Source organism: Cinclus cinclus, chromosome 1 (genome assembly GCF_963662255.1).
Source record: "Cinclus cinclus chromosome 1, bCinCin1.1, whole genome shotgun sequence".
NCBI lineage: Eukaryota > Metazoa > Chordata > Aves > Passeriformes > Cinclidae > Cinclus > Cinclus cinclus.
In genome coordinates, this window is record NC_085046.1 from 58,512,297 (window position 1) to 58,533,345 (window position 21,049).

The following is a 21,049-nucleotide window of genomic DNA, read 5'->3' on the forward strand; positions in this document are numbered from 1 at the left end:
ATAGCCAATAGCAGAATTTCACTCTACATAGCTTGAGTTTGCAAAAACTTTTTATCTTATTATTACAGCTGTCCCAAAACAAATATTTACTGAGTCTGTCATTGAACTGGGAAAAAGGGCAATAGCTCCAGCAGCAGCTTGTGACCTTTTTCTGCCAGCCTGGCATGGCTCTTTCCCACTTATTACACCACAGGACAACTTCATGTTATTGTGGCTGCATCCAGCCATGCTTATGGTAAAACTGTTTTCGTAGAAGAGTATTTTCATGTATTTCCCAAAGACCTGGTTCTCCTAATCCCCAGACATAATACGATGCCAGGATACTATGGGTCCTCTTGTGTGAGCTCTGGCACAGGTACTTGCTTCAGGTAATTCAAACTTTTGTTTTGTGATAGATGTTAGAGTCTCATGCCCACAAAAAAGAAGCAGATCCTGTAGCTTGAAGAGCAGTTGCAGTGAGAAAGATCTGAACCTCAGCCTCAAAGCTCTAACCCTAGTCAGGAAAGAGGTGCAGTCTCATAGTGGTTGGGGAAATAGACATCCTGCTGATCTGAACCAGAATTAAAGTGTCCCCCTGCAGTTACCACAGCAGGGCAATCTTAAATGTGCCAAACACAAATTTCAATCTGTGATTCTATTCACAGCCTATTACACACTCTATTTTCTATCCAGAGAAATATCCAGGACCAAAATGGGAAAGGTGGGCAGCTACTGTGGTCTCTGTGCTGGCTTCTGAAAATGATTCAGAAGAGGCTGAATAATGGTTGCATGCCTTTCATATGTAGAAAATGTCATCGTTTTTCAGTCTTTTCTGGATCTCTGTCTCACCAGTTTTTGAAAGTAAATGCTAAATTAGAAGCATAGGGTGTTGTGGAAGTTCACACCTTTACCGTCAACTGAGTGAATTTCTTAATTCAGTAGCAGATGAGTTGATATTCACAAATCACACAATACATGAAAAATGCATATTCTGTTTTGCAAGTCTGTAATATGTGTTTGTAAGGGTGTGAGTTTTTTAATTTTGCAGGGGCCAGATGGCAAGCCAGGTCTACCAGGATTTCCTGTAAGTATTAATTGTCTAGAATTGAAAAGTATTTCCTAGGATTTTTAAGTATTTTTCAATATAGTAGAATATTTTTTAAAATGTATGTTATGCACCATTTACATGAAGTCTAATAAACTTTCATATAGGTCACTGCAAATTTATTGTCAGAAGCGAAGTATACTCTGATATGCTTATTTCAATTCTGTAGTTTAAGTCAGGGTGTAATTAATGGAAAATTATTACCTAAGGAAAGACCTATGCCATATAGGAGAAACAAGTGGAATAAATGGACTTTTAAAAGTTATCTGCATATGTATATGTAACTGTTTTATTCCTCAGGCTTTTTCATCACCACTACAGAACACAGGAAAGCCCTGTAAGATGTACCCTTTGTATTTTATCCTTTTGGAAATGTTTTGGATTTTTTCTAATAACATATCAGGGCTACCATGTAAGCTGTGCTGCCTATTGCACTCAGGCTGCCATATAAATATTAACGACTTAGACACAGGATAACAAGTTTGCAGATGATACAAAATTGGGAGGAGCTGTTAACTCCCTCCAAGGCAGAAGGAGCCTGCAGAGATACCTACATAAATCAGAGGGCTGAAGGATCACCAGCTGTATGATGTTCAACAAGGAAAGTGCTGGATTCTGCACCTGGGGTGGGACAACCCTGGCTGTACATGCAGACTGGGGAAGGAGATGCTGGAGAGCAGTGCCAGGGAAAGAGGCCTGGAGGTCCTGGTTGGTGGCAAGTTGAATCTGAGTCAGCAGAGCCCTGGCAGCCAGGAAAGCCACCCATGTCCTGGAGGGCATCAGACACAGCATGGCCAGCCGGGCAAGGGAGGGGATTGTCCCACTCTGCTCTGAGCTGGGACAGCCTCACCTCGAGTGCTGGGGGCAGTTGTGGGTGCCACAATGTAAGAAAGACATGGAACTGTGTCCAAAGTGTCCAAAGGAGGACATGAGGATGGTGAAGGGCCTTGAAGGGAAGTTGTGTGAGGAGCAGCTGAGGTCCCTTGGTCTATTCAGTCTGGAGAAGAGATTGGGAGCAGACCTCATCAGAGTCTACAACTTCCTTGTGAGGGGCAGAGGAGGGGCAGACACTGATCTCTTCTCTGTGGTTCCCAGTGTCAGGACCCAAGGGAATGGTGTGAAGCTGTGTCAGGGGAGGTTTAGGCTGGATATTATGAAAAGGTTCCTCACCCACAGGTTTGTTGGGCACTGGAACAGGTGAAGTGGTCACAGCATTAAGCATGACAGGGTTCAAGGAGTGTTTAGACAATGCTCTCAGGCACATGGCGTGACACTTGGGGTGTCCTGAGCAAAGCCAAGAGTTAGCCTTTGATGATCCTTGTATGTCTCTTCCAACTCAGAATACTTTGTGATTATTTGGCTTATGATTTCAGATAGTATTGTTGTAATTATTGTATTGATATTCTGTGTAATGTGGTAGAATTACTTTCCCTTGTTATGATCGTTCTACAGTTCAGAGCATGCATATGGTCTCAGGATCCTTTGTCTATTGCCTGAGAATAATTAAGGAGAAAACCGAGAAAGCTGACAAAAGATGTTAACAAACTGCTGGCAAATTGCTCAAAATTCTACAGAAGGTTGCTTGCTAAGTCCTGGGTATTGTGGACTACATAGAAAACCAAAGAAAGGGGGGAAAAAATCCTTAAAAATACATTTTATTTGGAAAAGAGCTGATAACATTTAGAAAGTGTTATAATGAATTCTTGGTCCCTGTCCTTTATAGAATTGGTACATGACAATACCACACTTGTTCTCACCTTATGTCTTTTATTTATCTCTTGACTAATGCAGAAATTCTGTAGACCTCAGTTAAGATCTTGGTGGGTAAAAAAATGCTTCTGAATGCTCTAGAAAGACTGTAAAGTACAACTTTATTTTAGGGGAATGTTTTCCCCACAAAACAGATAAAGAAACTGTCTTGTTTTCAAATAGATGAACTCTATTTCATATACTCTTCTCTTTTTTTGCATACTGTTAAAAATATACCTTCAGAAATTCTGTTGCAAATCAGTCTGGCTAAATGATCATAGAGAGAGAGGATCAAGTACAGAAGAAAAAGAAAATTTTAGGTTGAATTTCCACTTTTATTAATGTTTGCATATTTCCCTTTGTGAATGTGTGTATCATCTACACTATGATAAACATCAGCGATTTTTTCTTTGGGTCTTTCTAAAAGGTTTTCCTTATGTGGTATCTGGTTTATGGAATAACTTGGTTCAGAGAGCAATTTTATCTTGTAGGAATTATTAGATTGCAACCAGAGTGATTTAAGTTCAAGTTTGCCCATCATTTAAAATTACATTTAGTAAAATGGCCTAGCTCCATATTCTACACAAATATCACTATGGATTTATGTACCTGTTTTTGCCTAGGGTCCTCGGGGTCCAAAGGGTGACACTGGTTTGCCTGGATTACAAGGACCTAAAGGACAACAGGTATGAAAAAATGCATAGGGGAAAGTATATGCTGAGAAATGTGTTAGATGACAAGTATTTAGTGGCATTAAAAGTTTAATGATTCTAATTTTGGAAGGAATTGTGATTTTAATAAGTTCATGTGAAAAATGTACTAAGTAGAATGTGAAAATGCTAAATGAGATCCCTTGATATAATCCCACCAAGAGCTCATCTTCCTGCCCCAGTGTTGAAATTCATCAGTGCAGTATGCACTTATCAGGTTAAGTCTCTTTAAACATTAAACATGAAGTGACCTCTTCTTGCCAGCTGATTGCTGTGCTGACACCCTGGGATCCTATCCAAAAGCCCAAATAAAAAAAAGGATCTATCTTTTCCTCCTCCTATGCCAGAGAAGGCTTTGCCTACAGCATGATGACTGCAATTTTCAATTCCCAAAGAAAGTATAAAACGTGAGGAACGCTCTTCTTCTTAGGATTATTTCTCTTGTTTCTTCACAAAAAGGTGTATTTTATAGCACTGCTGAGGGATTACTAAAGACTGACTGTGCTCTTTTGTAGATACTGCAGCTGTTCCAGTATTTTCCTATTCTTATCCACTTCCAGGAAGCAAGGGAGAAGAACATCTAATATCTTGGGGATACCAAAAATTAAAAACAAAACCACTTTCTGCTTATTCTTGCTAAGTAGCTGAGCTCACTTTCTCACAAGTAATAGGAAGAGTTGTAAATAGTCAATTATGGTTTAAATGGGGTAGCAGATGAACAGTATTGTCATTGCTCAGAAGGAAAACTCTCAGGCCATAAATACCAGTCCATGTTTATCATAGGGTTTCCTGTTCTTTTATAGAGTGCATTAAATGATCAACTTCGACCTTAGAACCAGTTGGGTGATTTTTGGTTTAGGTTGTGGATGTTTTTGCTTTCGTTTTTTTTGCTTCTGGTGCCCACACTGGCAAGAACTCAAAGCTTTGAAAGCATTGGACCCACCAAAAACATAGTTATGTATCTGATGGTGTTTCTGAGCTGTGGTCACCAGCTATGCTCAAGAGTGATGAAGTTTGGGAACCACAGTGAAGTTATACAGACACCTAGGAGCATTTTACTTCAAGGATTAATGAAATTCAACCTCAAGTCCATAAATAGGCACAGAAGATAAAGTCAGTGAAGCCAACCAAGCCTTAGGGAGACTCCAAAGTACCCAAAATATCTTTAAGGAGACTTCAAAGACTCACAGTGGTTTAAGAACCTGTGGGAATAACTGAGTTACAGCACTTGAAGCTCAACTAAATGTCTATAACTTGGATTGTCATTTTAATCAGCAATGCCATTGCTGGTTTCAAGCCAGATTTCTTCCATAAGAACTTGGGAAAGATGTTGTAGCAAGCTGCCTGTAGCACTTGCCTGTAGCAAGTGTAAAGTTACAGCTGAAAGATCCAGAGTGGGAGCTATGCACTTAGCACTGAGAAGCGATTCATGGTGGTGGAATAGGAATTGCAGAGGGTCACATCTGAATGCTGGGACTTGGCCTTCATTGAAGTTAATGAGGTTGCATCATGCCAGGCACATAGAGAGAATGACTCATGCTTTCCTGATAGTAAAATCCAAACATTTACTGCTCTATCAAGATGGTGCATTTCCAACAGGGTTTGCTGACCATTAAGCTGATGGTACACAAGAAACACCAATAACCTGTCTGCCTTTGGCAGAGACCTTTTGTGAACACAGCATGTTTTACCTAGTTACTCTAATGAGAGCAAATTAAGCCTTTTTTAAAAAAATAAGAACTTATCTCAAGGAGGTATTTTTAGTGTACTTTATTATGTTTTAAGAAAGATCATCTCTTTTCTTCCCCACAATCAAGATTCACCCTACTCATACTGGTATCACTTTATGTTTGATATCACAGCATGACAAATCTGTCACCCTTCAAACAAAAGTAATGCTGCTTTGACTTTTTCTGATTCACTGGGATCTCCTTTGTAAACAGTAATTACTCTGATAATTGCAGGGTGAAAAGGGAGAACCAGGAGCTATCATTTCTGCTGATGGATCTTTAACTGAGTTATTAGGAAGAAAAGGGGAGAAGGTGAGCTGATACTGTGTTGTGTTCCTCCCAGATTATTTGGTGACCTTGTTACCAGTCACCTCTGCTAGACATTGAAGGAATTCTCCTTGTCATTGCTCTCTCTGTGTTGGTCCTCAACAGGGTGAAGCTGGAGTGGTGGGACCAGCAGGACCAATGGTAAGATGATTCCAGAGATGAATGTTTTTTTTATTTTTCAATTTTGCTTTGGCCTTACAGATATTAGTAAATGTAAAGGTAGTTTTGTTTTAGGTTTTCATTCCCTCTGAGTGGGGATAAGGAGTATTCATACTTCAGGGTAACCATTGTCCTTCAGAAAATAATGCATTTGTTACATATGTGGTGCTGTGAGCTACTGACTCAATGCAGAGTTTAAATTCTGGTAGAACAAATGTATCTGTTGCTATCTAAACCAACAGTGAAATATCATCAGAGCTAGAAACGTGCACGATTTATGACTCTGAGTGAGCTGGGTTTGTTTAGCTCTGAAGACAAAAGACTGAGAGGAGCTGTAATTGCTCCCTGCTTCAGCCTGAAAGGGAATTATAATAAAAAGTCAGGTCCTTCTCAGAGGTGCACAGGAAAAAGAAAAATAACAAAGATAACAAGTTCCAGCAAGGGAAATTTTACCCAGATATAAACACAAATATTCACATTAAAAGTGATTAAACACCGAAGTCAGTGCCCAGAGAGATGATGGATTCTGGAACAAGGTGTAGAGTGGCATGACCTAACCCACAAGTCTAATTTACAAGTTTGTCTTGTGAGCAAGAGATTGTGCAAGAGGATCTGTCTCTTTCCACATAAGTTATTCTCTGTTTACATGATTTACATTAAAACTACTAACTGCATCAGCTCAATTTCTGTCAATGCCAATAAATTGCAGCTGCACTGGATTCTGAGAAAGATGCACACCAGGCAGTAGAATAAGACCATGTACCAAAATCAGGACTTAGAGGTCTTCTTTCAGTATTTGGTCTGATACTTTAGACTGGACACAGAAGGTTGTAAGAAAGCACAAGAAATTAGCTATAAAATAAGAAGAACAGTTGCCCGGACTCAGCAATGTTAGGGCTCCAATTTCTTTTAGTCTAGTATTCCAAAAATCAAGGATGTCAAGGATGTTTCTTTGCCTCTGCTTTTGATGTAGCCTGGTCAGTGTTGTGCCTTAGTGGATGTTGGTAGATGTTGACATTTCTGCACAGCAAAGTGCGTAGGAGATTTTTACATCAGTTTCTGCGGTCTTTAAAAGGGGTTAACTGGGTGTGCTGAGTAACTGCTTTCTTAATTATTGTGTATCATAACACCCTGAGGAGGCTCTCCTAACTTATTAGAAAGGATGTTCCTCTGCTTCTCCTTGTATGGCTACTAGATGATCAACCCTTTCAACTTGACACAGAGTAACTTTGAATGTAAGTGAACTTCAGAGATGATGTTGTGCACATCACTGCCTGGAGCAGGTCTCTTTAACTCAGAACTTGTCAAGTGAGGTCTTCAACCACTTTTAGGATAGAAATTCCACAACCTTTCTGGACAGCACATTCCAGACATTTGATAAATGTAAAAAAAAAAAAAATCCTTATATTTATTTGGAATTTCTTGTGTTCTGGTTTTTGTTCACTGCTAATTGCAGTGCATCCTGCAGACGTCCTTTTCCTCTCAGCCCCAAACTCTGTTTTTTGCATCTCCTTTTGTACTGCCACAAGATGCTTCATACAGTTCAGCGTGCAGACAAGGAAGTTCTTGCCAGCACTGGTGGGAATGGTTACACTCAGGAAAGTTTGGCACATGGAGCCTGTCCCAAGGCTCTGCTCAGACAGCTGTCTTCTTAGCACAGAACTCTCATTTGGTCATCACTGCTAATGGGGTGATACAATTTGGTGATGTCCCATAGAAAAAAAAATCCCTTTGTAGTTAGCGTGAGTCCTGTGCAGCAAAAATATACAGACTTCAGGCACTGGGCCAGAGACTCTGACACATAACTTATCAAAACTTTCAATGCAATGGTTCTGTTTCACTTTGCTCCAAGTGAGTCTCTGGCCCAGGAACAACTTTGGGGTAGTGGGGTACTCTGACTGTTCCTCTCTGCTCTTAGACTCATAGACAAATTTCCAGAATTTAAAATCAAATCCTAGTCATTGCTCCGCTCCTTTTTGAGAGCTACAGCTGGGCAGAAGATAGGATCACAGGATCTTGGAGCACAAGGAGCTACAGGGAAGTGCTAGTTTGGCAGATGAGAAGTAGGGATGGTCAGGAGGTCAGTACAATTGTTAGCAAAAGCAGAAGAGGCTGACTAAATCCAAGTTCCTGCCACAGGAGAAACAAGAACATTTTACAGGCTGGATTATGCTGCTCCCTGTTGCTGAAGCAAGTGGTTGTGTATCACTGAAGGAGAGCCTTCACTTAGTAAGAACCTCAGTGTCAGTCTGCCCAGAACTACTGTGCTGTTGTAAATGACATTTCCTTTTGTGGTAAGCAGACTCCTGTGGTCTCTGTGCTTCCTTCTTTCACTCCTAGCTGTGACTGCTGGATTCTGTCTCAGGGACTTGGTAACACCTGCCAGACTGGGCTGGCACTTAGAGAAAATAGTAAATGTTGCCCCAGCTTAGTCAACTCTCACATTGTTAATTTTTGTTTGAAATCCCAGTTAAAGCATGGGATCAGACACTGCTCTTTATTTAAACTAAAAAAGAAGTCTGTTTCTAATTGTCCTCGCTGCTGATTAAAGTTCAGATTTACATAATCTTTAAAGGCTCAGGTACCAGAGAGTAAAATAGGAAAATGCTTCATAACATTTTTGATTTCTTTTTTTTTTTTTCCAAACCTCATTATTGGATGTGGTATCATGGAAAGGTGGGTTGAATTTCAAAATCTTGGGGCACAACATTGAAATTCACATCTGCCAGTTCACCAGCAATCTTTTGCCTGATTGAGACTCAGGCATTAACTTTGACCACATAGGGAGAAATTACCTTCAAACAGGAAATAAAATAGAAGATTAATAAAAGTCTTACCACCTTTAAGCAGTTTCAACTGGTATTAGCCTTAAATTCTGATTAAAATGGCGACACTATAAATTAATATGTTCATATGGTAGCTGCTTATGAATTTCAGGTCTAATCCAGTCTTCAGTTTCAGTGTGATAAAAAATTACAACAATTAATCCATGAATTTCAGCTAGATGCTAAGAGAAATTTATCTTCTCCATCAGATAAATTTTTCATGAATGTAAATATCACTTTTCACTGAAATGATATCATGTGAAGGGTTAAACACACCCACTATCACATGTAAGTGGTATCTGTGTGAGATCTACAGACAGATTATTTAACAAGTAATGCAAGAAGGGGTATCTCAGAATTTCAGCAGACTGTAAAAAGGAAGTGAAACCAGAAAGGCTAACACATATGTAAAGAGGTTGTCTAGACTCTTGTGGTTTTGGTGAGTTTCAGGAAGCTGACAGCAGCTGAAAGTTTGTAGATCCTCAGATTTGCTACTTTTTTGTTGATCACTTGCAGGCTGCCTAGAAGCTGCGTGCTTGCAAATGCCCCATCATAGGTCATCCATAGTCCTGGACCACCTTTCCCAGGCAGCCTGCTTGTCCTTTCTTTTTGCAGTGGATTGTATTACTTTGTGAGCCTGGTAAGTCAGACTTGTAGAAAGAAGGAACAATTCTGTTTCACCATCAGCTCCATGGATCCACAAACCCAGGCTGGTGAGAGGCAAGTAGAAGCCTGGCACTGCATGAATTCTTAGGCTGACCCACAGGCATTTCCTCACAAATCCCGATTCAAAAATAATGAGGAAAAAAAAGGAAAATTAAAAAAATATATATTAACAAAGCATACACCTCTAACTTCCTTTTCTTTTACTGTCTGATGCATTTAATTTTTCTTCAATACATGGTGAGTCAGTTTTGAATTGCACATCCTTCAGGTGGCTGGGAATTCTGACTTCATTTCAGCTAAGTGATCTTTTCCAAACAACAGCTGACTGTTACATGCAATAACAGTTTTCTGAGATCACTCAGTAGAGAAAGCAGAGAGAATGTTCTGTGCAGTCTCTACAGGCAATCACAAACTGATTTTTAATGTAGATATGAAACTATGTCTCTTATTCTAAATAATCAAATATATGTCAACAAAATTGGCCATAATCACATTTTCTCTTTTGTTCAGGGACCAATAGGACCTACTGGACCCAAAGGAGAACTTGGTCTCCCAGGACGCCCAGTATGTATTATTCTTTCAAGTGGGATAAAGACGGAAATGCTTGCTTTTGACACATACTAAATGATTTCTACTTATTTTAGGGCCGTCCAGGACTGAATGGACTGAGAGGTGTGAAAGGTGATAGAGGTGAAGCATTTAATGTAAGTTTTTTGTATTTCAACAGGCTAAGAAATAAAAGCAGTTGAAATCTGAATTCTGATTTATATTGATTCCTCTCAAATTATGATGGGACTGAAAACCTGAAATGTTCTAGAAATAACTGTGTTCCTGCTACTTTTCCTATCTAGCAGCAGTCATTGAAAAGTCAGTCTCTGCGTCTGTCTGGGCAGTTCTTGCAGCTACACATAGCTGTGCAAGCTCCCAGGTATAACAGTTATGTGTGTCATTCACCGCTACCATAGCAGCTTCAAACAGCAAAGGATTTGGAATTCCAGTTTCTTTATATTTATCAAGGACTTCCTGACCCAGGCCACCAGTGTGACCTCTCATGATCTGAAGATACCCCCACAGGCTCTGAGCTTTCTAGCCCAGGTACAAGCAGCTCTTGAGCATATCACAGGGAAGTGGTATCTACTTTACTAACAAAGAGATGCTCACTAATACCTGCGACCTACTACAGTTGCCACATACATGTATCCAAAATAATGACCTCTGCACAGATGACAGCATATCCATGCTCACCTACAGCCTGTAATTGTGGAATGACAAGTGATGAGCCAAGCTCCTGTTGCTGCAAGTCGGTTCTCATGAAAAGATTTCAGACAGGTTGTCTCGCAATAAACATTGATACTGGACCACACAACAGCTATCACTGCGGAGCATAAAGAATAAGCTTCACAATAGCAGAGGAATTTGCGTGGTTGTTCTGATGTAATGGGACAATCTGTGATAGGAAAATGGGTACCCATGCCACAACAGCAGCTAATGCTATTTCATCTGCATCAGACATAATGCTGAAAAAAAAATATGGGTATGTTAATGTGTATTACTAGCACACTGTGTTAGCATGAAATCAGTATCACTGTATTTTGGTAGAGCAATTTCTGTAAATGGATTCTGTTGTAGCCTCTGGTTCTACTTTGCTCAAAAGAGAGAAAAAAACATGGCACACAAACTGCAAGTCACAAGTGTCTTGTCTATCTAGACAATAAATATAAGTGAGATAATATCACTTTATCTGAGTAGCAAAGAGACTGAGAATTGGTAAGTATTTAAGTATGTCCACAATAAAAAAAAAAGACCAGGTATTGAGTGTTGCTTACACCTCTAGAAGAAGGTAGAAGTAGAAATATAGTTCCTGGAAAGTGAAAACAGACAAATTACAAAAATTCTAATTGGAAGAAATTGACAGAAAAATTGCCACCCACTGACAGAAAATGCTGGGGTCGATTTTCCTTTCTTCCATATCTTCAAACAATATTAAAGTTAATTTTCTGTATTGTCTGCCTTAACCACACAAAAGCTATTGTAGCAAGTATAACTAGATGAAGTACATCAGGCTGACAGGTTAAAGCAAACAGGCAAACAAAAGAGACTACATATTTTAGTTGTCCGTCCTGGAGTGCTCAGGGAAGATAAGACCTAATGGATCTCTAATTATTGATGAGATGACATATGTCACCATACAGAAAGTTGCACTGACGTGGACTGAAAGGTGAACACGGCCTTGTGCCAAGTTTTCAAATTGCACAGTAAAGAGCTGACATATGTTTTTTGTAAAAGGCAGTCACACACCTCCAGTCTAGCAGGGTTCCTCAAGGCTGCTAATTAGCATGTACGTGTCTGACTGGCACCTGAAAATTTGTGAATCTTAGCAGTCTTGAGAGATCTAGATCAGTGTAGAATACCTAAATTTCCTTGGATGAGAGATACAGTGTCTTTAATTCAGTTTCAATATGCAGTCCTTTAGTTGTTCCAGTTTCCAGTTGGGGTTTATTTTTTGTCTGATTACCTTCCTTCTTTTCACTTTCTCTTACCAGGGCCCTCCTGGCTTGCCTGGGCCCCCAGGGCCCCCTGGACCTCCAGGACGTATACTTTATATCAAAGGAGTAAGTACAACTGGGGATGAGAGGCTGGTTTGTAGTAGAAACACGCTCCTCTAGGAGCAGTTTGCAAAGGCAAACATCCAAACTGGTTTCGGTCAACACAGCTCGCAGTGGGTGACCTTGCTTGTGTGCAGAGAAAAAAGATCTCTTAACCAAAGCCACTGTCATGGAAGAGTTTTGTCCCCATGGCCCCACGGAGAGGGACATGATGACAGACCTGGCAGCCAGCTGGGCTTTCTCCTAGGGAGGTGGTGGGTTTGTTTGCAGGCTTAGCCTCATCATGACTGATAGATCTACATGGTGCACTACATGCTGGATCATACCTGCGCTCATTAATTTCCCTCTTGTTTTCAATAGACAGTTTTCCCAGTCCCTCCCAGGCCTCATTGCAAAATGCCAGTAAGTCACACGTGCAGAATCTGCTCTTAGCAGGATGCATGGCCATGGCAGAACATAACCAAAAGCAGCTGTACACCTAAACACTGTAACCTGGCACCTTTTCTCCCCCTGCCTTCTGCTTTGCACCAGGGATGTGTTCTACTTGTTCTTCAAGATAACAGGCTTTCAAGTGTTTAGGCATATATGAAAACTTAGCCATTTATAAAATATATAACAGAACTAGAAACACTAGACTCTTTTGCTTAAAGCACTTTGATTACTTGTTTTTTTTTTCTAATAACTTTGATGCCTTTCAAAGCTTGTATTTCCATAGTTTAGGAGTTGCTTTGGGAACCTGAATGTGTATACATACAGGTACATGTACTTTTTAGATGTATGTGTAAATACAGTCCCCATGTTTTTATGTCTTTAGCTGTTTTTAATTTCCCTATCCAAAACAAGATTTGTTGTGTGTTTCACTGTGACATGGAAGATGTATCAGAAAAGAAAGGTCATGCTCTTTATTTAACCTTTAAATTAAATCTTTCACACAGAATGGCAGCAGGTGAAGATCTGCCTCTCCTTTTCAGAGTATGACAAAGCCTTCATTACCTTCAAAGGCCCTGCAGTTTCACACATCATATGAAAAGAAAGGAGATGGATTTCATCGTTTCAGAGCACTCTAGTGCAATTTTTGTTTAATGAGTTACAGAAATTGCATCCTAGAATGAATGATGAACATATTTCAGTCCTGGGAGTATTTTCCCTAGGGCAATATCCTACTGTTAAGGTGTGGAGTATGTACTTGGAAAGGATTTTGTCTTCAGGAGCCACAGTCCACCCCTGAATAGTGTAAGGTTCAGGATGGTGGTTCTACTTTTCTGTTAAACAGTATAGCTCCAAATAATACTGTGCCCTCTCCTGCAATTTGCATTCCAGTTCTTTTTCACATATTTTAGAGAAAGAACTCTTGACTTCCTCTATGCTAGATGTATTGATACTCATCATCATCCTAACCTTACTGCTGAAAAAAGTTGTATCCCAACTTGTGATCTTTTTGGGAATTAATGATAAGATGTCATTACTTTATGGTAATTTGCCATTTCTGCAGTTTTGGCGTACCACATCATTTTTTTACTGCTTTGATTTTCTCCCCTGAACCTTCTCACTTGCACTGTATAACATTGTACATTGGTGACACGCATCCATAATCACGTATGTATTTGTCAGCCTCACCTCTGAAACCTGACTGGACGAGGCCCTGAGCAATCTTCTGTAGCTGATCCTCCTTTGGGCTAAACAACCTCCAGAGATGCCTTCCAGCCTCAACTCTCCTCTGGTTCTCTGTGGAATGATTCAAACAAAACAAGACCATTTTCTCTGAATTTCAGATAATAAGAGCCACTTTTCAGGAAGCTTACAATCAGTGAAAAATAGCACTAACTTTTATGTGGATAAGTAATAGAAACATGTACTTGTAAACATCTCTCATGTACCTGAGTGTGCTAGATAGATTTATCCTACATTTGTGAGTAATCTCTTAAACCTATCCGAGTTTATAGATAAGAATTCTGCTGTTCATGCCTACATAAATGAGTGTCGATAAAGAGCTACAGACTGAACCCCACCAGTTTTCCTCATGGGGACTGAACCTCTGAAGTTAATGGAGCTATCCATGTGAGTAAGACTTCTATGGGCTAATACCACAGGATTAGCCAGATGCAGCAACTTCCATTTTTTCATACACTTGCTTAGTTTCAATAGTACTAGAAAGTACCGAGATTTCCAAGCACTGTGGCACATTTCAGTTCCTGTATTGTCCCTATTTTGAAGACAGGCACAGAGGTAGGCAGCATAGGTAACATGCCCACTGCTACAGGTAGCAGAAAAAGATAAACTAGAACATCTCTGTCTTCCCATTGTGGTCTCAATGCATCTGGAGCACAGGTCAACATCAGATATAACATAACCCCTGTCTGACGAAAATAATTGTAAACACAAGCTGTTATCTCACAGTCAAAAATAAATTCCTGCTTCCAAACACAGTGTTGTAAATTCGGAATTGTTCTTGGAGAATGAGTTTTGCTTCACTGGCACAACTGAGAGTAGGATTTGCTGATGCCTCCAAAATGCATGATGTTACCCTTTTGCTGAAAGCATGTTGCATGTCAAAGAGAGAATAATCCTCATAAAAACTTGATCAGATAATACTCAGACCCTGTCAAACTGGAGATAATCCCAGAGTGTTGCTATAATATTTACTAGCATGCAAATTTGCCAGGCTTTTCAGTCACACTAAGTAATGCATTTCCATTGCATGATATGTATGGATTACTTTTAATGGATTTCTTTGTCTGAAGGTGAACACTCCCTATCCTGGAAATCAAGAAGTTCTTAATGACCATGGTGGGTAATTCCTTTCTTGTAACTCAGTTTTAATAAGTTTTTATTTGTTTTTTTTGGTTTTTTTGTTTTTGTTTTTGTTTTTGTTTTTGTTTTTTTGCTATTGCATAACTGGGGGAAGGGAAGGGAAGGGAAGGGAAGGGAAGGGAAGGGAAGGGAAGGGAAGGGAAGGGAAGGGAAGGGAAGGGAAGGGAAGGGAAGGGAAGGGAAGGGAAGGGAAGGGAAGGGAAGGGAAGGGAAGGGAAGGGAAGGGAAGGGAAGGGAAGGGAAGGGAAGGGAAGGGAAGGGAAGGGAAGGGAAGGGAAGGGAAGGGAAGGGAAGGGAAGGGAAGGGAAGGGAAGGGAAGGGAAGGGAAGGGAAGGGAAGGGAAGGGAAGGGAAGGGAAAAATCTGCTCCCACTTTCAGTGGTTTGGTTGACACTGCTACAGTCTCTGCTGTTTTCACATTCTCATGAATTTGTGATGCTTTTCTGGCAGGTGCTAAAGCAAACAGGGATTCCTGGGGACTGCACAGTTCAGCACACTTAAAAGGAGAAAAGGGAGACAGAGGTGCTCCAGGACCACCAGGTACAATTAGATTTAGTATCTAATGTCATTGACATCCTGTGGAGGAATATATGTTTAACTTGAAGAGCAATTCAGCAAGATACTTGGATACTTATCTCTGCAGCCTTATCTGCTTTAAGATTTACACCAGTGTTCTTTAATGAACTGACACACAGAACATCAAAGCTATCCAAAGTGTCTTCTGAAAAGACAGACGGCACATTTGTGAGCATTACGAATGTGTTAAGTACAAGAATAGATATCAAAATGTAAGAGGCTGGATGGAGATTTTTTTTACATTTTAGAAGGACATCATAGGCACTTGCTGAGACATCATTTTGTTGTCAGTCTTTCTGAGCCAATTGTGCTAAAATCCAGAGCTTCATATTTCAGGGTAATACATCTGTGCATACTGAGTTCAAGGCAGCCAGTTTTTGGTGAGATTCCCACTTCTAATAGGAGGCAGAAATAGATTATTTCCATTTCAACCAATTTTTTAATATTTTCTGATTTATTTGTGGAAATCATGAATAGTCTGTGCGCACTGAAAATATCAATTTGCTAGCAGTAGGAGCATAATAAGAATAATTCTTCACCTAAAGACTTGCTTTCTGTATCAAAAAGTTGATACATATTGCTGATTCTTACAAATTCAGAAAGTGTTACAGGAGCAAGCATCTGTTTGAAAAGATTTTAATTATAAATGCTTCATTTTTCTGTACACTTTTTGAAATCTCATATACTGAGATAAGGTTTCCATCAGTGACAGAAATAATTTGAAATAGAAAATGTGGTATATTGAATTAATGTTGCTACACCATATTTATAGTAATTTTTCTTTAATGCGTTGATACTAACTATATTCTCCCCATATAATAACTATACAAACCCCTCACTATATCTACATAGATATTTTTTTGTCTTTGTTCCAAGGACATAATTCTGCTGACTGAAGATGGTATTTTGGTAATTTCGAGGACAACATCTGTTTGTTGTAGTAAAATCAATTTTCCTGTCTTGTCCTCATTAATTTTTATTCTGATCCAGTATCTTAAAATAAGCAGTTAGCAATTCCAGACATTAATAAACTTGTCAAAAGAAGAAGCAAGAAACTTTCCTAAACAGAAAATAAAAAAATTTTCTCATCTATGCTGGCTTGTCCACCATGAACATATATGTTCTTTTTCAGGTTCTGTATTGAATAAAAATTGATGTCTTAGAAGTATTTTCTTGCCTATATCTGATGATTTCAGGTGGTTCATAAGTAGAAGATTATGAGAGGATTGTTCTTATGATGTTGTTGTAAAACTGCAGCTAGTAAAGGACAGCAAGAATAACACAAGAATTCTGGTTAAACTGAAAACTCAATTAACAAATAACAGAGATTCATTCATTTGATCCAATAGATCAACTGGCTCTAACGTTTTGTTCAATGTGAAGTTGAAGCATGCTAAGTCCAATTCTGTTGATGCTTTAAAAATATTCCTGTTTGGTTTTTGCTTAATGATGTAGCTGCTAAAATATTCTTTCATAAAAAGCAGTTCTCTAGTTCTCACAGGTGTTCACGTAACCACTGACAGGGAAGATTTACAAGCTGGTAGCTGCATAATTAAAGTACAGGCATTTTTCAAGAAACCTTTTCTGAGGGGAAGGTGGCTGAAACTCTTACCACTACATTTGTTGAGTTCCAGAAACCAGATAAAGCTTTTTGAACTGTGGTATTTGTCCATGAAGTGGATTTATTTTTGCTTCTCACAAAATGTCACCTCTCCAACCTTATAAACAGGGTCTATTCATTGATAACATGCAAAAATATGAAGCTGACAAAAAGTATGAGAGCAAACTCAAAAGACATGGGCTTCATGCACCTTATTCACTCCTAGACAGACTTCACATTGTTTTCAACATAGAGATTAATACTAAGCAACATCTGAGAAGGACACCTGCCATTCCACTCCACCTGTCCATTCCTTTCCCCTCACAAGGATCAAGCAGATCACTGCTGCAATCTGTAATTGGTAAGGTTGGAATAAAATCCAAACAGGTGCCATAATGAGAATACATTTCTGCCCCACAATGTCTACTTGGTTTAATTTGATCTGATGTGGTACATTGGGAAATGAGCCCCACGGCTGGTGGAGGGCTGGTCCCAAAGATCTTAAAAATTAATCAAAGCACATTTGAAGGAAATTCATTGAACTGTTATGGGAAGCTGTAAAATAGGGGTTTTTTGTCTCAAATGTATACCAAGCAGAAAATATTTGAAGGCTTATTGAACTTTTTGTGCAGGCTTGACAGCTTTGGCTGAGCAACATTGGCAGACAACACGGGTGGTATAACCATTGAATCTGACACTGGTTTTCATTGCAGAAAAATGTCAAGGAAGAGTTATTATACAGTTGGCAGAACAGCAGCAGCACTATCTCTCTTGTCAGTTCTGGTACTGTCTTTGCAGGAGAGATCACACATCTACTGATGGATCACCCCACTACCAGCTAAACATATGAAAAGCTGCTCTTTTATCTTGGCTTCCATCAAAGGGGTTAACTTGGATGCTTCTCTTTCACTCTTCCTCCCAGCTGCTATGTTTCCAGAAAACTGAGAATTTTTCATATTTGAGCCTTCTTTGCTTCTAATTTTTCTGAAATCCCAGTCAGATTCAGAAGTTACTAAGGTGGAAGAGTGACAGACAAGATAGGACACAGACAAGATAGGCTGTATAAGTCTTGCTTTGTTAGGAAACCAAACTAAAAATATCTGCTTGATATAAAGGTTAATGCCATTATTGTAAATAGTTTTCCTTTAAACTCTTAAACCAGTAATAACAAAAACAGTGCTTTTAAAAGGAAAATTGCAGATAATTACTGTACTTTATTGTATTTTCTTCATTTTTCAGGTCCACCTCTGCCTCCATCATATTTCAGCCACTTTATTAATAGCATAAAGGTAATTATATGCCATTTGTGTTTGACTTCTGTTAACCTTTTGTTAAAGTGTACTTTATTATAAATTAAGCACTAACCAATGCAACATGGTGAAATACACAAATATAAGGGCATCAGCAATTACAAATTATGTTCATTTCTTAAACTCCAGCTACATAGGCACGTTTGTTCGTATAGAGATAGCAGTTGTCAGAGGTCTATAAAGATTACTTTTGAAAGAAACGTTATTACTGAGGCTTTTTACCTTCCCAGTGGTATTAAAGTGAGTCATAATCCACTGTTACCTAACATATCTGCCGTAAATGAATGCTTTTGTTTCCATGCCAGCTCAGGTAAAAGGCATCCATTACCTAAAGGGCTTATAGAACACTGGGTGAGGGGAAAGGGGGGTTGGAAATCACTTCCATGTCATGTTATTTATCTTTTAAACACACTGGATAAAATTAAATTATAGAAACTACTTTTCCTGGAAGCTCTTACAGCAAAGTATAACCATACCTTAATTTTTTTGGTCTCTCTCTGTTCCATTATTCTCTTGACTGCTTCAAGTCAAAAAGCAGTCTTGATTTCACAAAAATTAATAAAAATATTATATTGTTTTAAATATTTTAGGTGAATAAGACTCTTTCCCAGTAGAAGAACTGAAAAAATTTGAATCGAATTATCATTTAATGATATTACCAAAAATGTTGTGTTAACAGTCTCTTGGAAGGACTCTTAGTGCTGCCTGTTTTAGGATTTTATTTCTGTTTGGCTGAGTACACCCAAATTATTCCTATGGCATTGTGTCCCATGTATGTGGCAAAGCTAACAGGGTTTCTTTGACCCTATAGTGTAATGTCTGTATCTTTACAGATTTAGCTGCCAAGAGCTCATTTTTTAGTCTAGTCCTTCAACTCCCCAAAATGGCCTGGAATAAAGAAAATTTTTGAGTCATGTTTACTGGGAACCTACAAAGACTGAAAGTCTGAGGGGGAGCTATACATAGCCATGTCCTCAAAAAAAAAAAAAGGGGGGGTGTGAAGCAGACTAACAGAAAAAAATAATGAGAGGAGAAATGTATGAATGCTGTGCCTCACCTTACACGGGGACATAACAATGTAGTACTTCAATGCTTCTTCTTACCTATTCCTGTTTCCCAAACTAACTGATAATCAGCCATGCAGAACAGAAGACATACTGATTCAAGTGTCTGGAATTTTGTGGTGTCTCTTCTGTTATCCTGGTACACACCCCCACCCTGCCCTGCTCACTTTGTCACATACTTTCAAATAGCTGTCCATTCGATGTTAGTCTTGCTTTGCTTTTTTCCTAGGTGATGGAGGAAAGCACAAAGTCATGTTTTTATGCTTCCTCTAACTCTCTCTTCACCTCCAGCTACAGCACTGAGCAAGGTTTTGCTGGGCAGAATATCAGGAAACAGCAACAGAGGCATTTTCTGTGCCTCCACCTAACCCCACCTCCTCTAGCCCTTGACCTGAGCGAGCCTTGCAGCCTCAATAGAGAGTATTCCTTTTCATCCCACATCCCAGAAGAAGAAAGTGATGTTAAAAACATTTTAAGCAGGTTCTTTCCTTTGCCAAACTCAGTGATTTCATATAAATTTAAAAGTTCAGTGCATAGTGTTCCAGTCTCAATTCAGTTCAGCATTTTAAAATACTTTTTCTTCAAAGGGTGAAAAAGGAGATAATGGAGTGACTGGTGTAAAAGGAGAAAAAGGAGAACCAAATGGAGGTTTTTTTCTGACAGGACCTCCTGGACCACCTGGAAGACCAGGATTAATTGTAAGTCATGCAAGCTGTAGAATGGGAATATTTGTGACTACCCATTTAGAATTCATTTAGAAGGCACTAAAAAGAGACAAACTTCAGGATTGCTAGGAGCTATACAAAAAATTACATGCTAAGCATTAGGTGAATAGGAGAAAATTGCATTAAGTGTAAACACAGACACTTCACTGTTGAGTATAGAATTACTTTGCTATGAAATACAGAGGTAATGTTGTGCTCAGCTGTCTCATATAGCTGCACCAGTATGTAGATCATGCTATTAACAGCATTACAAATCAAAGCAGCATGTTTAATTTCTGATGCTGCTACTTATACCCCCATAAATACCAAAATAGGCCATATAAAATTAGTCAGAGGCTGACTTTAAAATTATTTGCCATCTAAATAATTAATCCTATTTCCCAAGAAATCCAAAGACATGACTGAAAAGACCAGTGTGTAGCCATCTGGACCATTTCTATAAAATTCAGCCACTGTCTACTGTCTACCTTTTAAGTTTATCTTCTTGCAGTTGCTGCCACCATTGCCTTGGGATAAAATGCACCAATTCTTTGGAAACTAGTTTATCCATGGGATCTGGCAACAAATATGGGCATTGCATTCCTCTATTGCCATGTCTGTGTCAAGAATCATTAATGAGTAGGCCAAAGCTGAGGATGAAGCTTTAGGTTAACAAGACCACCCTCAAAAATCCCCCTGGGTCTATTCCACATTGCTGAGAACCATCTCCTTGTTCAGAAAATGTTCTCCAGGCAAGAAGGAGCTGGATGGCACAGCTGAGTTCTCCTTGTCCAGGATCCAATGTGTTCCATGTCTGCAGGATGGTGTGAGCACAGAGCACAAGCCCTCCTCAGTCAGGCTGAGGACACACTGCTAAACTGGAAATGAAGGGAGTTGAGCCTTTTTATTCTGCAAGTCTGGCAGCTGGAGAGGTTAAGGGTTAACACTGATCACAGGAGGGAGAAGACAGCACTCATCATGAGGTGCACACCCCGCATAGATGCACTTTACATTAAAGTTTTCCACAAACTCTCTGAGCCCATCAAAGCAAGCAGTCCTAGCATGAGCAGAGTAGAGATCCAGGACTTTGAGAACAGTGTTGAGAGTTTTGCAGGTATCAGCTGCTCAG

At 39.4% G+C, this 21,049-nt stretch overlaps 1 protein-coding gene across 1 annotated transcript in view; it reads left to right on the plus strand.

The window, feature by feature from the left end:
• The window catches only part of COL15A1 (collagen type XV alpha 1 chain), a 113,835-nt gene that overhangs the window by 83,585 nt on the left and 9,201 nt on the right, over positions 1 to 21,049 (plus strand). The window contains exons 24-35 of the mRNA XM_062498385.1: positions 1,028 to 1,063; positions 3,457 to 3,519; positions 5,508 to 5,585; positions 5,706 to 5,741; positions 9,761 to 9,814; positions 9,895 to 9,954; positions 11,794 to 11,862; positions 12,217 to 12,258; positions 14,598 to 14,643; positions 15,117 to 15,206; positions 18,082 to 18,131; positions 19,804 to 19,914. Of these exons, the coding sequence (XP_062354369.1) occupies positions 1,028 to 1,063; positions 3,457 to 3,519; positions 5,508 to 5,585; positions 5,706 to 5,741; positions 9,761 to 9,814; positions 9,895 to 9,954; positions 11,794 to 11,862; positions 12,217 to 12,258; positions 14,598 to 14,643; positions 15,117 to 15,206; positions 18,082 to 18,131; positions 19,804 to 19,914 (735 nt within the window). The remainder of the gene's footprint in view (positions 1 to 1,027; positions 1,064 to 3,456; positions 3,520 to 5,507; positions 5,586 to 5,705; positions 5,742 to 9,760; positions 9,815 to 9,894; positions 9,955 to 11,793; positions 11,863 to 12,216; positions 12,259 to 14,597; positions 14,644 to 15,116; positions 15,207 to 18,081; positions 18,132 to 19,803; positions 19,915 to 21,049) is intronic.